Raw genomic sequence first — 18,656 nt, forward strand, 5'->3', positions numbered from 1 at the left:
ATGTAGATTTGTCATGTTCCTTTCCTTCTTAGGAGTAAGATGGCTCAGACAAACGGCAGGTGAGTCTGGCTGCTAAGAAGCAGGCTGATTTCAGGAGGAACTCTCAGGGCAGCCAGGGGGCAGTTCTGAATGGGCATTGCTTCCTTGGTCAATGCTTCTTCTTGCTCAGCTGACTTTCTTTCCTGTGGTTCACTGCAGCATGGGCTTTGGGTTTTAACCCTAGCGTAAGTAGTGCCCCAGTGTCCACTGGCAGAGACCTGTGCTGCTAATAGAACAAAGTTTTGAATATTACTGGGTTTTTTTTCTACACATATCTACCCAGGATAAAGTTTCTTAACTCAGCACACTAGGAGGTAAACGACAGTAACCAGTAGGAAAATACTACCTATATTGTAATCAAAGTATTTAAATTTGATAAATTATGTATTTCTGGGATTCTCCATGTAGTATTCCCAGACTGCAGTTGGTGACAGGTAACTGACACAGTGGGACGTGACTCTCCAAGAGAAGGGGGACACTTGTACTCATGCTCCCCCCGCACAACTCTCCAGGAATACTCCGGTACAGGGAGAAGACAGTGCGGTTCTGTTTCAAAATTTCCAGTCGGTTTACTCTAAAATTAATTTCCCAAAGGAACTGTGCCTCCTTTTGACTCGTGCTGTCTTTGATGCAGCATCAGGGAAAGTGGACTCTGAGGGGGCGTTGTTCAAGGGGTTAGGATTTTGAAAATAAGAAATATGCTGACTTGGGGCCCCTCTCTGTAACTACCATGGTTGTGGTGGCTGGCCATGGAGACCGCTGCTCCTGAGAGACACAGGGAATGGGTGCTGCTGTTGCTACTAGGTGGTCGGCACAGCTCTGAGGAGTCAGCTGGGATGGCGGCACAAGCCCACAGTGTGAGGACCATGTCTGCATTTGTACCATTAACAACCACACCCGTGGTATATTAGATAAACAGAAAATACTACAGTAATATCAAAAATAAATATTAAGTTGGACAGAGTTGGCATACGCTTTTAATCCCAGTTCTCAGGGAGGCAGAGGCAGGCAGATCTCAGTGAGTTCGAGACCAGCCTGGTCTACAGAGTGAGTTCCAGGACAGCCAGAGCTACACAGAGAAACCATGTGTTGAAAAAAGAAAAAGAATAAATATTAAAATTCCCTGGAGATAAAAGAACAAAAAAGAAAAAAGCTTTTAAAGTATAGATTGTAAAGTGGTCTATTCCAAAACACCGCCGTTCACCCTCTTTCACATGGTGACACATAAGTTCACTTGCTGTTTATTGTTTTAATTTTTGTGATGGTAAAATGTAAATAGCATAGAATTTATTATTTTGACCAATTTAAAATATATAATTCATTGATAGTCATTTCATCACCATTATCTATTTCCAGGACCTTTTCTCATTAAAAATTTCCAATGTAAATATTGACTTCCTCCTTCTTCTCTCCCGTCCTCCTCCCCCTTCTAACCTCTCCTGGCCATGAAGCTGGGGGTGCTAGCCACATTCACGGCCCAGGCTCTCTAGAGAGCCGTGCTCCGTTCCGTTCTCACTAAGATCCTGTGCCTTTGCCGATTACAGGAGTTCTATGTGTCTGTCTCAGATGACGCCCGGATGATGGCTGCCTTCAAGGAGCAGCTGCCGGAGCTGGAGAAGATCGTCAAACAAATGTAAGGAGGGGCTTTGCTCTGGGGTGCGCTTTCCCCAAGTGAGTGCCAGCCTCGTGATTAGAACATCTTCCAAAAAAGTCTTCGCCTGCAAAAGTGGCTGAGGCTGGTCTATCATTAGCCACAGTGTTCTGATTTGTGTCACGGGCCCCAGGCACAGGTGGTAGTGAGGCTGGATGAGCAGAGGGCTGGATGCCTTCTGTGCGAGCAGGCTATGGGCCCCTTAGCCCACCTAGCAATAAAATAGTCCATGGGCATTTGGGTATTTGAAGACATTTACCTAGATGGGAAATTCACTCTCTGCTGCTAAAGCTGTTGATTGAAAATATTTGCTGTCAGTGAACTGTTAGATTAAGAGAGTGAGTTAGGAGTTTGACTTTGAAAGCCAGGAGCCAGAGCATTTAACCTCGGGTCTGCTCAGAATCTGCCTGTGACGAGAGCTAATGGTTTTGCCACCTCCATGCATTTTTGGCCTCTTCCTGTGAGAATGGGATGTCTCCCATTGCTGCCCAGAGGGATTGTGTGACTTCATTGCTAATCACAAGATGAAAGTGATGTACAAATGAAGCTAAAAGAACAGCAGCAATGGTACTCAACAGTGTGTTTTCTCTGCTTCTTGTAGCTCAGAAGATGTGAAAGCGCCACAGAAGAAGGTAAGGGGTCTCCAGAGCCCGGCTCTATCTGTAGCATTATGATCACCCAGAAGCCCCGGATTACAGTATATTGGAGTGATGTCTCCTCTGTACACACAAATCTACTTGCTTCATTCCGTGGCCCTAATTGCTCCTCAGGCGCATCTTCTCGGAGTTGTTAGGGAATGTTAGTCACTCGCTCTGCCTTACGTCACTTGCGGTTATTATTTTTGCAGCACAAGGTCCTTTTGCAGCAGTTCAACACAGGTGACGAGAGGGCCCAGAAACGTCAGCCGATTCGTGGCTCTGATGAGGGTGAGCAATCTCTTGTGTGGAATTTTATAATCAGGCTAACATCTGTCCCTGGATATCATCACCTTGAAATCACCACTACCACAAAAAAAAAAAAAAAAAAAAAAAAAGCCCAGCTCTTGGCTCTTGGATGTGCCCCTCGGTCTCCTGATAAATTATGTTCTTGGAGTCTGGTACCCAGACAGAACTGAAATGCTTGCCCACACCTGACTGGCACTGCCTCTCCACAGTTGTCACCATCTCTTAAAAGAATGTGGGTTCTCTCAGGGCGTGGTTGTCAAGATCATCACTTCTTTGAAGAACTGGTGGGAAGGCTGTGGGAACCTTATAGATTCCCAGAGCAAGGTGTAACACACACACACACACACACACACACACACACACACCGGTCATTAGTAAGAGCAGGGCTCAGGCCCTGACCACAGACATCTAACTATTGCATTGCTTATGCTTTTCTCTAAATGCCTTTGACCACTTTCTCACATTGTCATCCATCTCTGAAGTCTTGTTTAAGGTGTACTGCGTGGACCATACCTATACCACCATCCGGGTGCCCGTAGCTGCCTCGGTGAAGGAAGTCATCAGTGCGGTGGCTGACAAACTCGGCTCTGGGGAAGGGCTGATCATAGTCAAGATGAACTCGGGAGGAGGTAACAGCCTGGATTAGCATCTTGGGCTTTTGTGAAAGAAACCATCCTGTCCAATAAGAACCATTGTTAGCTAACCATAAGTTAGCAAGGCCGTTCGTGGCTGACCCGGGAGGATGGCAGAGACATTGTGAGCTTCCTAGAATGACAGAAACATTGTAGGAAGAGGTGAACTGATCAGATGTCTGACATTCCCTGCCTCAGAGCTTCGCACAGAAAAGAGGAAGAAGAGAAGGGATTTTGGGGAGGCAGCTGTGTCTGTAACCTCTGGCGTATGTGACAGCCTGGGGCTCCTTCCTTGGAAACCATAAAAGAACTCTCTGGGCCTAAGATCCTTGAGAAAGGTGCATGGAGCTTGACCAGCTAAGGCTCTGGTGTCTGCAAACCTGAAGCTTGGGTCAGTTGAGGGCTCACTCTTTTCAAGCGACTACAATTTCTTCTTTATCTGTTAGAGCCAGCCAGCCCAGCTGCCCTCATAGCATGAGGAGTACATCATTCCCCAACCTGGGACTAAAATACCTTCCCTTGTCCCTGCTTATATCATACCTGAAATGTCATTTTGTGTCATCCTGAATGCCCTGGGAAGCTGCACGTAGCAATGACAGAAAAGGGTGAATTAGACACACTCTGTGTGCGTGAGTCACTTCCAGGCCGGGAGGGGTTAGGAAGTAAATGAGCACCTGCACCCCATGCCAGCAGGGTTGGACAGTGGTCACCCACAATGCATTGAGAGAGTGCGGGAAGGAGCCAGGGTATGAATTCCCCAGGGGAGGCCTCACAGCCATTTGAGGGGCCCTTTAGGAGTGGAGCGGAGCATTTCTGCCTCATATGAAGGTAGATGATTCCAATGATTCAGGGTTTAAAGTGGATGATGGATTCTCAATACCCTGCATTCTGTTTTTGTCCCAGTTGGTCCAGGCCCAGGATGACCAAACACTCTTCCCATAGGTGTCCTGGTAAACTGGGTATTCGCCTAAATGATATTGTTGCTGTTGACACCTGTTCCTTGATGTCCCATCTAAAATCTTAACTGCTCCCCTGCCACATACTGTCTAACCCCCTTCCCTGCTGTTCTCTGTGGCCCTTATCCCATCTCACTAACACACACACACACACACACACACACACACACACACACACATTCGTTAACCCTCTGTGTTGACTGGAATTTTTAATTTATGCTTTATATCTCTCTATCATTTATAGTTTATCCTCCCATCATTTCTTTGTGTGTCCCCAGTGTCTGGTACATAGTAAGTACTAAGTATATATTCAATAAACTAATTTGTAAAATACAGAAAAGGGCTGAATGTAGCTAATGCTGTTCCCTTCCAAATTGGAAACAAATAAAAAAAACATATATTTTTGCAACTAAAACCATGTGAGATCTCTGAAACATCCACCAAGGTTTTTAGCAATGCTCTTTCTCTCTCCAAAAGGCCAGGCATTGTTACCCTCAAGAAACCTAACTTGCTATCTAAACGACTGTGCAGGTGTTATAAATAATAATGGCTGCAGAGTAGATCAGGGCAAATGGATCCTTGGGTGTCCGCACTCCTGTTGTGTGGTCATTTCTGACGGCATCCCGAACACCATGCGTCTATCCGAAGCACTGTCTTTTTTTTTTTTTTTTATTCAGTGGATCCCCTCACCCCTGCGTTTTATGCAGGCGCGTTGCGTGTTCCGGTAATTCACCGAGCTGGCAATTTGTTGGTGTGATTAGGGCAGTGCAGCGAATCTCAGATGGATTTAATAGGCAATCTCATGCTTTTTATGTTCACAGAAAAGGTGGTGCTCAAACCTAATGATGTTTCAGTATTTACGACGCTCACCATTAATGGACGCCTGTTTGCCTGCCCGCGAGAGCAATTCGACTCACTGGTAGGTGTGAATGGCCTCCGCCTTGGAGCGGTGTGTGCAATCAGAAAACCTTGTCTGCAGCTTAATCTCACAGCCACACTGAGGCTGAAAAATCGCGACTGCGGTGTGGCTTGTTCTACACTGTGGTCTGCCGGGAAAGCCTCAGGTGCTCTCTAGAGATGCTCCCAGCTGCAGATGATCTGTGGGAATTAGCCAAGCCGCACCACCACGGAGACAGTTTAGTATTCGGAACCTTGGGGGTGATTCATTTCATTGAAACGTCTTTAAATTCAGTATTAGCGTTTGAAATCGGGATGCTCAGATCAGGAGGGCAGTGATTGCTTATAAGGGAAGTACCAGTCTTCGGAGACTTCTGAAAGAGGACGGGTGGCGGGGCCAGCAGCAGGTCTAGAAGGGCTTCTCCCTCAGCACACTCTCAGAACCTTCGTAGGGATACTAGAGGTCAGAGCACTTGTCCCCAGCCACCCAGAACTTCTGTGAAGAAAGGACACATTCATTTCTGCTTATCCTATAGAAATTAAGTGTGGAATTGACCAGCTATTAAAGGATATTAGAAGCCGCAGGACCAGTTTTAGCTTCACAAAGTGAGTTTCCTGTGTCTGGACCCATGAGCTTCCCTTGATATATATATATCAGTATGTAAGTAAGTGAGAGGTGAACCACATGAAAATTTGAAGAACATTCCATTTCCTTAGCAAGTAGATCTTGCTGGAACTTCAGGAGGGAGTCGGGCTGGAGGGTGGACTCAGAGTCCTTGGTGGCCTTTGAGGCCCCATGGAGCTTGTTTTTCCTGCTCGGGAGACTGGTTTCTGCTTCAGGGAAGGCCACAGGTCTTTGCTCACTCATTTTTCTAGATGTGGGCTTGCCATGTAGCCCATGCTGAACCCTGGGGTTTTTGTTTTTGTTTTGTTTTGCTTTTTGTTTTATGTTTTTTTTTTATTTTTTGGAGGGGGTGTTGCTTGCTTGTTTTTCAAGACAGGGTTTTTTCTGTACAGCTCTAGCTATCCTAGAACTCGATCTGTAGACCAGGCTGGCCTCGAACTTAGAGATCCACCTGCCTCTGCCTCCCGAGTGCCGGGATTAAAAGGAGACACCTCTGCTAGGTTTTAATCCTCATTCCTTAGTCTCCCGTGTTGTGGGATTATGGGTGTGTGCAGCCAGACCCAGTGGGACAGCTCCTTTGACCATCTTGCTTTCACTTAGGGAAGAACAAATGTGACATGGTGCTTTTGATTCCCTAACCAAGCCCTAACCCTAGCTACCAGCCCAGGAATCTCAGCATGGAGTCACACTCCTGTCTGTGTATCCCTGAGCTCCTCGGTCACCTGTCTTCATTCCTCTCTGAATAAACATCTCTCAACAGGGAGCAATTAAGAAATGAAATGAATAACCCAGGAAACCACATCAAGACAGAAGGGGAAAAGTGTTCCCACAAAGTGTTCCACTGGTCATGGCCATGAACCATTTATCCTTCCTCTCCCCGCACATATCATGCATAGACATATAATTTTTAAAAATTGCTACCCTCCCCTGGAGACTCACGTCTCGAACAGCCAGTGTTGCTGATGTTCCGTCGAGGGTGCTGGGTGATGTGTTTGCCACACAGTGTGCTGGGGCCTCTCTTGCCAGCTGGTTCTTGGCCGCTGTGTTGAGCCAGGGGGGTAGATAGATAGGCATGTGGAATGTCTCCAGCTCCCTGGGGGCAGACACTAACGTTTTAAGCTTCTGTTTATTGAACACAGTCCTTCGGCCTTCCAAGTTCTGGTCTCTTGCTTATCTTCCATTTTAAGGCCTGACTGGTTGGAAGGAATTTGCTTGGCAACTAGGACCCTGGACAGGAAGCTCTCTCAGCTGGGGGGGTGCCATGTCTCTGTGCTCACAGAGGTTGGACCTTACCTGAAGCCCTCCCTCTCAGACTTGCTGAAGCATTCCTGTGAGGATCGCCCTTCTAGAAAGAGTCGTCCAGAGGGCGACTGCAGGGCTGCATGTCGACAGAACCCTCAGATCTATCAGCACACACTTTAGTGTCTGCTAAGCACTCAGTGCTGTGCCTGCTTCTGTGGCCAACAGGACAAGTGCCCCGGAGCATTGTCCTTACGACAATGACAGTCAAATCAGGATGCGAGTAACCCAAACAGTCCGGGAGAAAATGAATTTTGGTGTTAAACTGTGTTGTCTACACCCAGTAGAGTGCCAGCGTTGATCCGACTAGAGCAGGGCTTGGATTCAGGAGATTTACTCTCTTGAAGTTTTATTTGAGTATAAATGTTAGTACAAAACCAATTACAACAGAGCTTCAGTGTACTGTAATTTGGCTCGCCTTGTATCCACTCACTGAGTTCCTTAGACTTTTATTTAGTATCTGCCACATTGTTCCGTGTTCTGTGGACGTTCCTGGCTGTGGGAAAGACAAACCTTTCATAGTCCATGTTCCTCACGGAGCTTGTGATGACCGGTGTGCCATCAGAGAGAGCCCACTATGACAGATTCCACCACAGGAAGATGGAGAGTCTACAGGGCTTTCTTTTACACCCTGGAGTGATGTCCAGACACCAGCCCAGCACCCATGACCAAAAGAGTTCCCCGTCTTTCTTAGTATTGAAATCTCCACAGGAGTTGTCTGGTAAATTAGTCCTGTTTATCAGATACCATAAAATCTCCAGGAAACTGCTAGTGGGTAGATAGAGTCACCGAGCCTCGAGACAGAGTCGGTGAATAGAGTGGGGGGAGGGCGTTGAGGGGTGGAGCAGAAGGGTTGTGCTCACAGCAGCCGCTATAGGAGGGCAAGGGAGATCACAGAGAACCAGTCCAACCTAAGTCATGGTCCTAAGACCTTCTACTAAATTCCTGCCCTGGCTGAAACCATTCCCACCTGGTCCCATAAGCTACTTGCCTATCGGCGTCAGGTCTATTTGGAATCATTGCTTTCTGCCTTGTCCTCCACACTCTGCAGAGTGACTCCATGCCCAGCTCTTAGCCTGAATGGTGCACTAACCACACTTTCTTTCTTGTGCGTGTGTAGCCCTGGAGCCGCTCTGGAAAGGAGACCTAATTTGAGAGAGGGGCCCTCCCTGTGCCAAGGACTGGGCTTACATGCTGCACTTAAATCGCTCTCATTTAATCCTCTTAACAAACCTTGGTATTAATACCCTAAGTTGCCAACTTAGGTAGTATAACCCTGATTTCCTGGAGCTGGAGACAGTCAAAAGATTAGGGGACGATTTCAAGCATGTGTTGCTATCGTGCGGTTTGTGCTCAGTCTGCTGTTTGCCGAGGCCGGCGCTAACATGGTCTATTATCTTGCCTGTGACAAAACCCCGTCTCCTAAGCTGCTACTCAGAGGCTCTTTAAAAGCTGTTATTTGGTCCCTCTGTGCAATCTGTTCCTGCAAATCAGGTCTCCTGGCAGCTTCCCCACTTCCAAGCCGCCCTTGCTATCAGCCTAATATGGACCGTCCTGAGCAAGGCTTCTCTCATTCACCTGCCCCCTGGCTCTTGTAATCCTCCATCACACAGTGACCCCAGGTATGCAGCATCTTTCCATTCAGGTGCCTCCGCCTGCCTGTCTGGGTACCTAGTAGTCTAGTATGTCGACACTCTGTCTCCAGATGTGCAACAGCAGTCCAGCAAGTGACTGTATCCACAAGTAGCATTACACCCATTGGTGGAGGGTGACTACTATATAGTAAGCTTGACTGCTCATCACATAGACTGAACTTTGCAATGCAGGTATCACCTACACCTTGACCATGTCATTTCTGTGGTGTCTAGAAAGCAGGGGCATTTGTAGAGCACAGTGGTAACGGAGATGCGGATGAAACCTGTATAATATTAGTGCTTCTAACATGAGCCCCTTTCCTGGGGCTGGAGCACACAGCCTTGAACATGCAAAGAAAGTACACAGCCAGAGTTGTATCCCTAGCACCGGGACGTGAATATTTAATATCCAAATACAGTTAGCATCATATTGGCAGACATTCTTTTCATCACTATATGCTCTCTGACTTACAGATAAGCATTAAGGTTTTATAAGCTCCAGTCACACATTTTACAAGGTAAAGACACTTTATAGTACATTTCTCCAAATACAGAGGGAGATAAGTGGACCAAATGAGAACTTCTGACCAAGAGTCTTGGCCAAAGCCACAGAGTTTGGGCTTGGCCCAAACACGTGACTAATGTTCAGACACTCTCAGCTCAGGGAACTGGAAATCCTGCATAGTCTCAGTTCACACACTTGCCACCACTTCACCTTTCCAGGTGGTGTGCGCAGACATGGCTGTGGCAACTTGACTGCCATCACCACCAGCAGTTAAGTGGTACTGCAGGTAGACATTCAAGCTCCCATGCTAGTACTTGGCTTTATAATAGTTTCCATGAGAACATAAGCGGAAGGTCTCCAAGATCATCTTCCATCTTTACCACAGAAAAGGAAGTTTCCAGGAACCTCCAAGCCCCAGGCAAAGGAGACCTGAAGTGTTTATCTAGTTATTCGTTAGCAACAAAAACTCAGGAGTCAGATACCAGGGTAAGAACCTGAAAGTGACCAGTGACCTCTATTTGGGGGGGCGGGGGGGAGTCGTCGAGACAGGGTTTTTCTGTAGCTTTGAAGCCTATCCTGGAAACTAGCTCTTGTAGACCAAGCTGGCCTCAAACTCATAGACATCTGTCTGCCTCTGCCTCCCGAGTGCTGGGACTAAAGGCGTGCGCTACCATAGCCCGGCTAACCAGTGACCTCTCATCCCTTTCGTTCCTCCATCCAAAAGGTTGAAACCCTCTCTAAGACCCACCCTACTACTTCCTGTCTCTTTATCTGCCCGCAGTCCTCCAAAACCTCTATGGTTATTGGTCAGCTCATAGCTAGCTCCACTCTGACTCAAAACAAACTTTGTCAGACTGCAATCTAAACATCCTACAACAGAGAACCTTCCTGGGTCATCCTTTGCCAAATCTCATTTGCCATGGTTTGCAGTTGATGATAATGGTGGTGGTGATGACAAAGATGGCCTTGAAGCAAGCACAGCAAACGGCAAAGGCATTTTTTAACCTCAAAACCAACATTTCAAAATATGCCTGACTGTGTTCCCCAAATCCTTTCCCCTCAAAAGCTCCTGAAGGTGTTTGACACTCGGCACTTAACCCTTTTGTGATTCTGATCCAGTTTCCCACAATTATTCCCAGACTCCCTTGCCAGAACAAGAAGGCCCCACCACTGGGACAGTGGGAACTTTTGAGCTGATGAGCTCGAAGGATTTGGCGTACCAGATGACCACATATGATTGGGAACTCTTCAACTGCGTGCACGAGGTGAGGTCATGCCGGGAGCATCCAGGGGTTCCGGGTTCCGGGAGACTCTAGATGGGGTCTGCTTGCTCCACTCAACTTGCATTTCTGGGCTCTGCCATCTGGAAGCCACATGAGGGCTTTTGTGAATGCCGAGCTTATAAAAATCCTCAAATATTAAAGAAAAAAATCTCTGTGATGGTATGCTATGTCTTCCAGAGTATATTAAGCCGATAACACCTAGTTTATATTTATATATTCCACGAGCCTCATGAAGGCCCTTCAAATCTATATGACAAGTCACATCCGGGTTAGTGATTGAATTCACATCTGCTGCTCCATAGAACGCTTTCTTGACAAATAGAGGAGCCAGGCTGGCGTTTTGATTTAAAAGCCAACAAATAAGTGAAATTGTTTTCCTTTCTGTTCTAGCTGGAGCTAATCTACCACACATTTGGAAGGCATAATTTTAAAAAGACCACAGCAAACTTGGATTTGTTCCTGAGGAGATTTAATGAAATTCAGTTTTGGGTTGTCACTGAGATCTGCCTTTGTTCCCAGCTCAGCAAGCGTGTTCAGCTTTTGAAGAAGTTTATCAAGATAGCAGCTCAGTAAGTAGCCTTAACTTTGGAGGGAAAATAATAGTCTTTGAGCTGTGCTCTCACGGAATACAGCTTAAAATGAAGAGCAGGGTGGAGGAGCTGAAGGCAGCTGATTCTTGTGAGAGAAGACCGTCTTCTGGCTTTCTAAAGGTTAGCGTCAATACGTAAATTCACATCTTGTAATACGGGTGCTGGAGTCAAAGGGGGGCTCAGTTTTGCTCTGAGCACCTCAGATTTTTAAACCTCCTTGTGTTTGAAGAGGGCTCTAAGTAAACAAATGTTCCTCTGCAGGAATTTCTGTTGCAAGGCTCTTGAAGCCCTGTCCCACATAACACGTTCTCACCAGTAGAGGGCAGTAGAACACACTGGAACAACAGTTTATCCAACTCGGCCAGAATAAAAATCAGTAAAATGCATAAAGGCCAGCTAACCTGGTACTAGGCCATCATCTCCATACACATCAGAGAAAGCAAACATCTTATAAATATTCTCTTTTAATGCCCTTCTTGGGAAACCGTTTATTTACTGCGGGGGCCAGCTAGGTTTCTCCCTGACATGAATTTAATCTTCTCTGGCTATTTAGATACGCCTGACGACCTCCTGTTTACTTCCATGTTTTTGGTATCACCACAGTACTAAAAATAAAAAAGCTAAATGTGGCCTGTGGCTGTGAGACTTCTTCCCCTTCTAGACGCAGAGCGCGAGCTCGGGAAGGTTGGGAGAACAAGTGGCCCCAGCCAGGCAATTTGCTTGAGCCAAACAGTTCCTATCCCACAGGGCGGCTGATTTCCAGAGCTAAACAAAGAAGGAGAAGCTACTTGGTGCTTTATAGGTGCCGGCTTGCCAAATGCCTGGAGTTGTTTTGCCAAAAATGTTGAGGGCACAATAGAATACCAGGTCCTCTGAATGCACACGCTGCTTGCTCTTTCTCTGGAAAAGCTGGCTGTCTGAGGAAAGGGTTAGCCGAGTGTGGCCACTTTGCCGAGCAGCGTGAACGGCCTCTGTGCAGTGGGCGAATGCCTTCATGTGTTTGGAATGAGTGGATTATGGAAACTATGACTGGGTGGTGCTTTCCCATCCCTGAGAGCGTGTTCTCTCTTCACCTTAGCCTGCTGGTGCCAAGTGCCCCGCCGAGGGAAGAGGAGGCCTGCCTGTTGTTTTTATGGAGGCCACACAGATGAACCTTTCAAAATACTCAGGAATATATATGTTTTTTTTTCATGTTTCTGCCTTTGTAATTTATCCTTCTGACTCCTGTTAATTATTTAGATGGACTTGGCCTTCCCTGTACGTCAACCGGTTATTTAAGCATCATTTCAGCCTCGTTCTAAGGCGACTGTCCCTTAGTGAACCCATTTACTCAGCCTGGCTGTTAAAGATTGCAGGCTTTCGGAACCCAGAGTCTACAAGAAGGAAACAGAAAGGCAATAGGGTCTCTTTGGCCTGCTGTCTGTAGAGAGCTACAGCATTTTCTTTAAGCTCTCAGCCCTGTTAGGAGCTTAGGAAAGATGAGGCACAGGCCTGGGGTAAATGTTTTTTATCCTTGCCTCACATGAGAAGAAATGAGACACACAGTCCTCTCCTGACCTGCCTTGAACGGTAAGCAAAATAGGTAACAGAGCAGGTCTGGGCTCTGGGTCATTCTCCCACAGCCACTTAGACAAATCATCCACGGAATAGCATTAGCCCTTCGCCTGGGAGCTGCTATCCCAGCACTGGCATGCCTTAGCTTGTTTCTCATGTGCCATCTGACCACCACAGCTCCTCTGGCGAGCATTTTCTCATCTCCACAGACGCAGAGAAGGGCTCATTGCTGGTTTTTGAGTTGAATATGAGCAGCCAAAGCAACCATTTAGTGAGCCTTCTACAAAAATGTTTATTCAAACATTTATTTATGATGCTGTTCAACTTAGATAGCCATATTGATTTGTGTTTATTATGAAATGAATGTGTTCCCTTTTTAGGGGCCTGATATGAAGAACTTAGGGTGTGGTTATTGTTGTTTGCCACCAGGTAGAGCAAGTACCTGGGATAATATCACCATTTTAATAAGAATTAAATTTCTATAATATACTTATTATTAAATTTGTAATTTAATAAGAAGTTAATTTCAAGGCTTGGTCCATGTGCTTCATTCCAAAATATAAATAAATTCTCATAATGGCATAAGCATAGACTCAAAATTATCAGCCTCCCTAACGTCAGCTAAATAGAAAGTAAGGTTATTTTTGTTATTGATGCTATAAATTATCTCCCAACTTCAAATTCCTGGAGAACTAGTGCCCAAGCCACCGGGACCATGCCTTGGAAGCTGATACTTTTCAACAATTTAGTGTCATTAACGTAGCGTGCAGGAGGCAGGGTGACCGCAGCCTTGTGACATCCTTCACTTCTTTCTACCTGCCAGGTCCGAGCTCCCACCTCCAGGTCTCAAATTCTCCAACATTTGCCTTCCCTTTCCCAATCCCATGGGATGTCTCTCCCCTCTCCACTCCCAGATTCACTACGGCTTTCAGCAGATTTCGGATTATAATAACAACCTTCTGGGGATGTAAATTTAAATATTCAAGACTCAAACCTCAATGGCCCAAACCATACACTTTCTAAAGCTATAGGGGGGTGTCAAACAGCAGAGCCTAGCTACCCAAGCAGAACTCCTACAGGGTTCTGAGTCTCTCATTGCCTGTTATATAAACGAGTCCTGATGAATATTAATGACTATCAGAAAATATAACTCTAACTTTTTAAAAAAAAAAACTCACTCAAAAGTGGCATTCTACTTAAACATGCACCTCTTTGTGTTCCAGCTGCAAGGAGTACAAAAACCTAAATTCCTTTTTTGCCATCGTCATGGGACTCAGCAACGTCGCCGTGAGCCGCTTGGCACTAACGTGGGAGGTAAGCCGCTGCTGGGATCCAGCTGTGACTTTTGCCACAGGCATAAAAACAGAGGCTCTCCGGTGAGCTCTTCTATAGAAATAGCTTTCACGCTGGTGGAACAATGGAAAAGGCGGGACCCTCGGAGGGAGATGACCAGTCCTCTCTTTCTACTTACCGCAGCGTGAGAGTTTAAAAAGATACTGGCCAGGTGGGGGCAGGAAGGGGAGGGGCGGGAAACCTTAGCGGTTCCGGCTCTACACTGTAAATAGTCGTAAATGCAGGTCTTAGGCATAACACGAAGGAGCAGCTTAGATCTGATGGCGGCAAAAGTCGCTTTGCACACAGGTTCAATTGTCTCCAAACTGTCTGCTTATTGCTTTTGCACGGGGCCTTCCCTATGATTGAAAGGGGGCAGAAGATCCATTTTTATCCAAGTAGTCATTTTGCTTCCGAAAAAAAAAAAATGTCAGCTGTTGGGAACAGCAAAGGACCCAGTATCTCATAACCACCTGGCGACTCCTCCCTCCAGAGAGGAGCAACAGTTGGCACGGACTGTCTTTGGAGCTAAAGTTATACAGGTGTGTTGCAAACTTCTGCAGCAAACAGGGCGAGTGATTCATTGACTCGCTCAAAAACACGCTCAGCTGTCATTAGCTCAGCACTCGGGAAGTGCTTATCCCCCTCCCTGTGACATAGTTGAAGAATCACTAAACTCTAAGAACATACTCACGAAAATAGAGTCCTGATAAACATACACAGGCATGTGTAAGAGGGAGGGACCGCAGCGGAAGAGGGCAAAGAGTGTCTGAGAGACCCTCTCTGCCACGGTGTTTAATAGCCACCGCTTGCGTCCCCGTTCCCCTTGGCGTTCTTTTCCCACCCATTTCCCCCTTGAAGCTCTTTTCTTCCCCCCCCCCCCCCCGCTTCCCTAAATATTTCCATTGTTTTCTATGGCAAGTCCTCACACGTCCTTCTGTCTTGAGTTTCCCTTCAAATTCCAGGCAGCATGCAGCTTGCAGCGGTTCATCCCCTGAATATAGGCATGAGGGCATTGGTGAGGCCTGCGAGCCATGCGAGGCCATATCGGCTTCCAGTAAGCCGAAGAGCAGCGTGGGCGTGCCAATAATCGAGCAGGGAAACCGTTGTGCAGCGCCTGTCTTGCTGCCCATGCTTCCTGGGATCTCAAGAAACCCAGGGTTCCCTTCAGAGAGTCGGCCCTCCGCAGTAGGTCTCTGGCTTCTGATCCCACGCACAGAGTCCAAAAGGGTGGGTCAGAAGAAAGGAAAGTTCTAGAGGTTTTCGAGGAGGGCCCATGGAGGCCAGCTGTAGGTTCCACGTAACAGCAACCAGATAGCGAGACAGCACAATCTGGACCCTTCCGGCTGCCTCGGAAGCCCTTAGAGAGGATCCAGCCAGCTGATTGGCCAGTCCTTTACTTTCCCGAGTATAAGAGTGCCACGGGTATGAACTTCTATTTCGGTCGTTGCCTGTCTCGGACAGAAAAAGTCAGCCTTTTCCTGATTGATAAACCTTCATTTGTTTTTTGAGTTGAAGTGTGATTATGTGATTTTGTAAGGAGAACTTCCGCTCGTGAGCATCTTGATTTGGATTATTTCTCTGTGTTTGATGAAAACCTCGCAAGGGCTTCTCACACAGCTCCCGTGAGCCCCAGAGTGATGTCACAGGCAGTGTAAGGAACGGTGGTGCACGATCTCAGGGGACTGTAGAACAGTTAGGGTGCAAAGGAGCAAGTGAAAACGCTTGTGGTAAGAAGGGCTCAAAGCGGGAGAGCAACCTATATCTGAGGGGAAGCCACCGAGAGTGCGGGCCTTGGCCTAGTGAGACATTGGCACCCTGTAGTGGAGGGCTCCCTATGTTGTAGGGTACTGAGCTTCCTTCTCTGACCACACCCATTCTACTTCAGTAGCACCCCCACCTCGCAGTCATGACAGCAGAAATGCCTGCTGACTTTCCTAGCCATCCCTGGATTGGCTAATGGCCCCAATGAGGCACATCTTTGGAAACTGTGTGGCTAGAGAACAATCTTAAGAGCCCCCAAACGGTTTATTACTATGTTGGGTATTGCCTTTGTCTGAGAATCTGGCTGAGTTAAGAGGGCTAAATGACAGAGGTGTGATCCAAAGCAGACTGTTTCCATGAACGTTGATTAAAAAAAATAGTTCTAGCACACACAAGTCTGTTCAATGTGTAGTCCTGGGTATGTAGCCCTAGTTGGCCTTGAACACACGATAGAGACCAGGCTGGCCTGGAATGCGCAGGGATCCCCTTGATTCTGCTCCCAGAGTGCTTGGGTTAAAGGTGTGTGTTGCCATGGCCAGCTCAAGGAAGGTTTAGATTTTAAAATGGACCATATTTACTATCCAGCGTGGTGATGCTCCACGTGACATCCTCAGACCCCTAATGCCCGTCACAGCTTTCAGCCTGGCGTTCATCTTCTGCGAGATAATACAAGGTTCCTCCCATCCTTGAAAATGGGTTCTAGAGGATGTGGAGGATGCGCAAGGCACTGGCTTCCAGAAACAGAACAGAAGGTCTATGGGTGATTAGATGGGAATCTGACAGCCTGAGCCACACCCCCAGGGAAGAGTTCTCTGAGGACTGCAGAGGCTAGTGGGTGGAACAGCTGAAGAAGGGGGACCACAGGGAGCAGAGCAGGGCTTCTGGGAGTCTCCAGGTCCCACCCACCCACTCTCACGCTGGGGACACATTTTGGGACCGTTTGGAGTCCTGGCCTCCAGCTGCTCTTCCCTGCTAGAGAACTTCACTTTCCTTCTGATTTGAGTTGCTAAAAGCTGTGTCAAAGTTGTTTACCAGCTCTGCTTCACGAGCACGGGTTGCCTTGGCCTTGGGGATCAGAGGATAAGGTTTTCACCTGTTGGCCCACCTGACTGTTGGGTATATAAGCCTCCTTGGTGCTATTGAATAGAGGGCTTCTTACCAGTGACTAGAGGTCTGTGTCTCTGTCTTTCTGTCTGTGTGAGTCTTTGTATGTTTCAACCTCCAGCCCCTTGCCCAAAGCTTGCAAACTGTATAGTAGCGCATAGAGCACAGACAGGCGTTGTGCGCTGCAGAAACACATTGCTCTGCTTCATCTGGGTTTTTCGGTAGAAAGTTCAGCTTTACCAAAGCAACTCGGAGCAAAATGGGAAGCAGTGGATTGAAAAGGGATCCAGTCCTGATCTCCTGGCCTCTCTTGACAGGTGCTCTGAGTGGTGCTGCCAAGCACCAATGTGTAGACGGGAGAAGCCAGCATCCTGGTAGCCTCTCGCCTTTTCCAATAGAGCCAGGCAGAGAAACTATGCCAGAGGGCTTGGTTGGAAGGGCAGCTCGGAGCACAGAAGGGAAGTGATCTAAAAGCAAGCAGGGACTATGAACCGGAGGAACCAGGGACGGCCAGCCGTGGCTTAGGGATAGGCAGGCTATAAGACTAACTTCTTCCGTAGGTAACACACAGGCTTCAACTTTTCGAAGGAAACTGAGCGTCTCTGTACCTCAGCACTGTTAGGAACCAAGGAGAAACCAGTTTATAAAAACAAAAAGAAACACCATAAGAAGGCCCTTTTTTCGTGTCTTCATAACGAAGGAGAAGGGCTGCATCTTTCCTAAGGCTCTGAATCCTAACATTCTCCAGGCTAAATGTCTAATTGGGGAAATCAAAGACTTAACAGAAACAAGACTTTGGAGGGTCCAGGCCACTTATAGTCTCAGGAATGCAGGCAATCCTGATTATGAACCGTCCAGTCAAGAATATATTATAAAAGCAGTAAGGCCAATGCATTCATAGCTTCGTGGAGTTCAACAACAGTAAGACCTTTCAAAGGCAAGTTCCGTATATGCCAGAGATGATTCCCAGGCGACGGGGCGCACGATAGTTCATCCCGGCTCAGAGGCGGTTGACTGAGGGCCAGAAGAAATGCATCTCCCTTAGAAACGGTAGCGCACACAATCCATATCTAGATCTAGTCTCTGACAGATGTGTGTGTCATTTTCATTTGATGAACAGAAACTGCCAAGCAAGTTTAAGAAGTTCTACGCGGAGTTCGAGAGTTTAATGGTAAGTGACAGTAGCTTTCCCATTCCCTCCGCCGTCCGCGTTAATCCAATTTCCCATTAGCTCGAGTTCTCGTGGCAGAAATTTTATCTGTCCTTGTATGACTTTAAGAAGTTTATGATCCCTTTTAGTGCTGCTAAAACAAGCATGCCTGACTAATGAACGGCCCCCTCAGGAACTAACTTAAAGAGGACTTATGTCCCACATAAGGTCAATTTGCGTAACTTAGAAAAGCAGTGTAATAGGGTTCCTACCTAACACAGCTCAGGTTGCCCAGGGGTTGGAAGCTACATCTCTTGGCTTGCCAAAATTATGTCTCCCCGTTGTCTGGGAGGTGTAACCAGACAGGAACGGGACGAATGGGTCTTGCTGGGAGGCAGGGGGTGGTTCAGAGGGCGAGTTAGAACTGGCTTTGCAAGGTAGGGGATGGGGTGGGGAGCCAACCTTCAGGGAGGAGGTGGGGCTTCAGGGAGTGGGGAATCTGTGGAAGTTTGTCCTACGGGTTCATTTTACATTCAAAAGGATGCCTCTCCTTGGCTCCTGTAGGCTCCTTAGTGAGAACAAACATGCAATACTGTCTCATCCATCCGTGAAGTTGTTTTAAAACCCAATCAAACCTGTTTAAATCTGCCTTTCTTCCATAGTTACATCTCATCCCAAATACCCCGCTTGTGGGATG

The 18,656-nt window shown here is 47.2% G+C and overlaps 1 protein-coding gene across 2 annotated transcripts in view; it reads left to right on the plus strand.

Annotated features, from left to right (window-relative positions):
- Positions 1-18,656, plus strand: part of Rapgef4 (Rap guanine nucleotide exchange factor 4) — a 258,897-nt gene that overhangs the window by 225,770 nt on the left and 14,471 nt on the right. For both annotated transcript variants that reach the window (XM_041631492.1, XM_041631493.1), the window contains 9 exons: positions 1,584-1,672; positions 2,292-2,322; positions 2,538-2,616; positions 3,117-3,263; positions 5,044-5,141; positions 10,322-10,447; positions 10,856-11,034; positions 13,833-13,923; positions 17,930-17,980. In XM_041631492.1, coding sequence (XP_041487426.1) covers positions 1,584-1,672; positions 2,292-2,322; positions 2,538-2,616; positions 3,117-3,263; positions 5,044-5,141; positions 10,322-10,447; positions 10,856-11,034; positions 13,833-13,923; positions 17,930-17,980 — 891 coding nt within the window. The remainder of the gene's footprint in view (positions 1-1,583; positions 1,673-2,291; positions 2,323-2,537; positions 2,617-3,116; positions 3,264-5,043; positions 5,142-10,321; positions 10,448-10,855; positions 11,035-13,832; positions 13,924-17,929; positions 17,981-18,656) is intronic.

The sequence above is a fragment of the Microtus oregoni genome, unplaced genomic scaffold (genome assembly GCF_018167655.1).
Source record: "Microtus oregoni isolate MIOR12 unplaced genomic scaffold, Mior012 000037F_ref0000500, whole genome shotgun sequence".
In the NCBI taxonomy this organism is placed as follows: Eukaryota; Metazoa; Chordata; class Mammalia; order Rodentia; family Cricetidae; genus Microtus; species Microtus oregoni.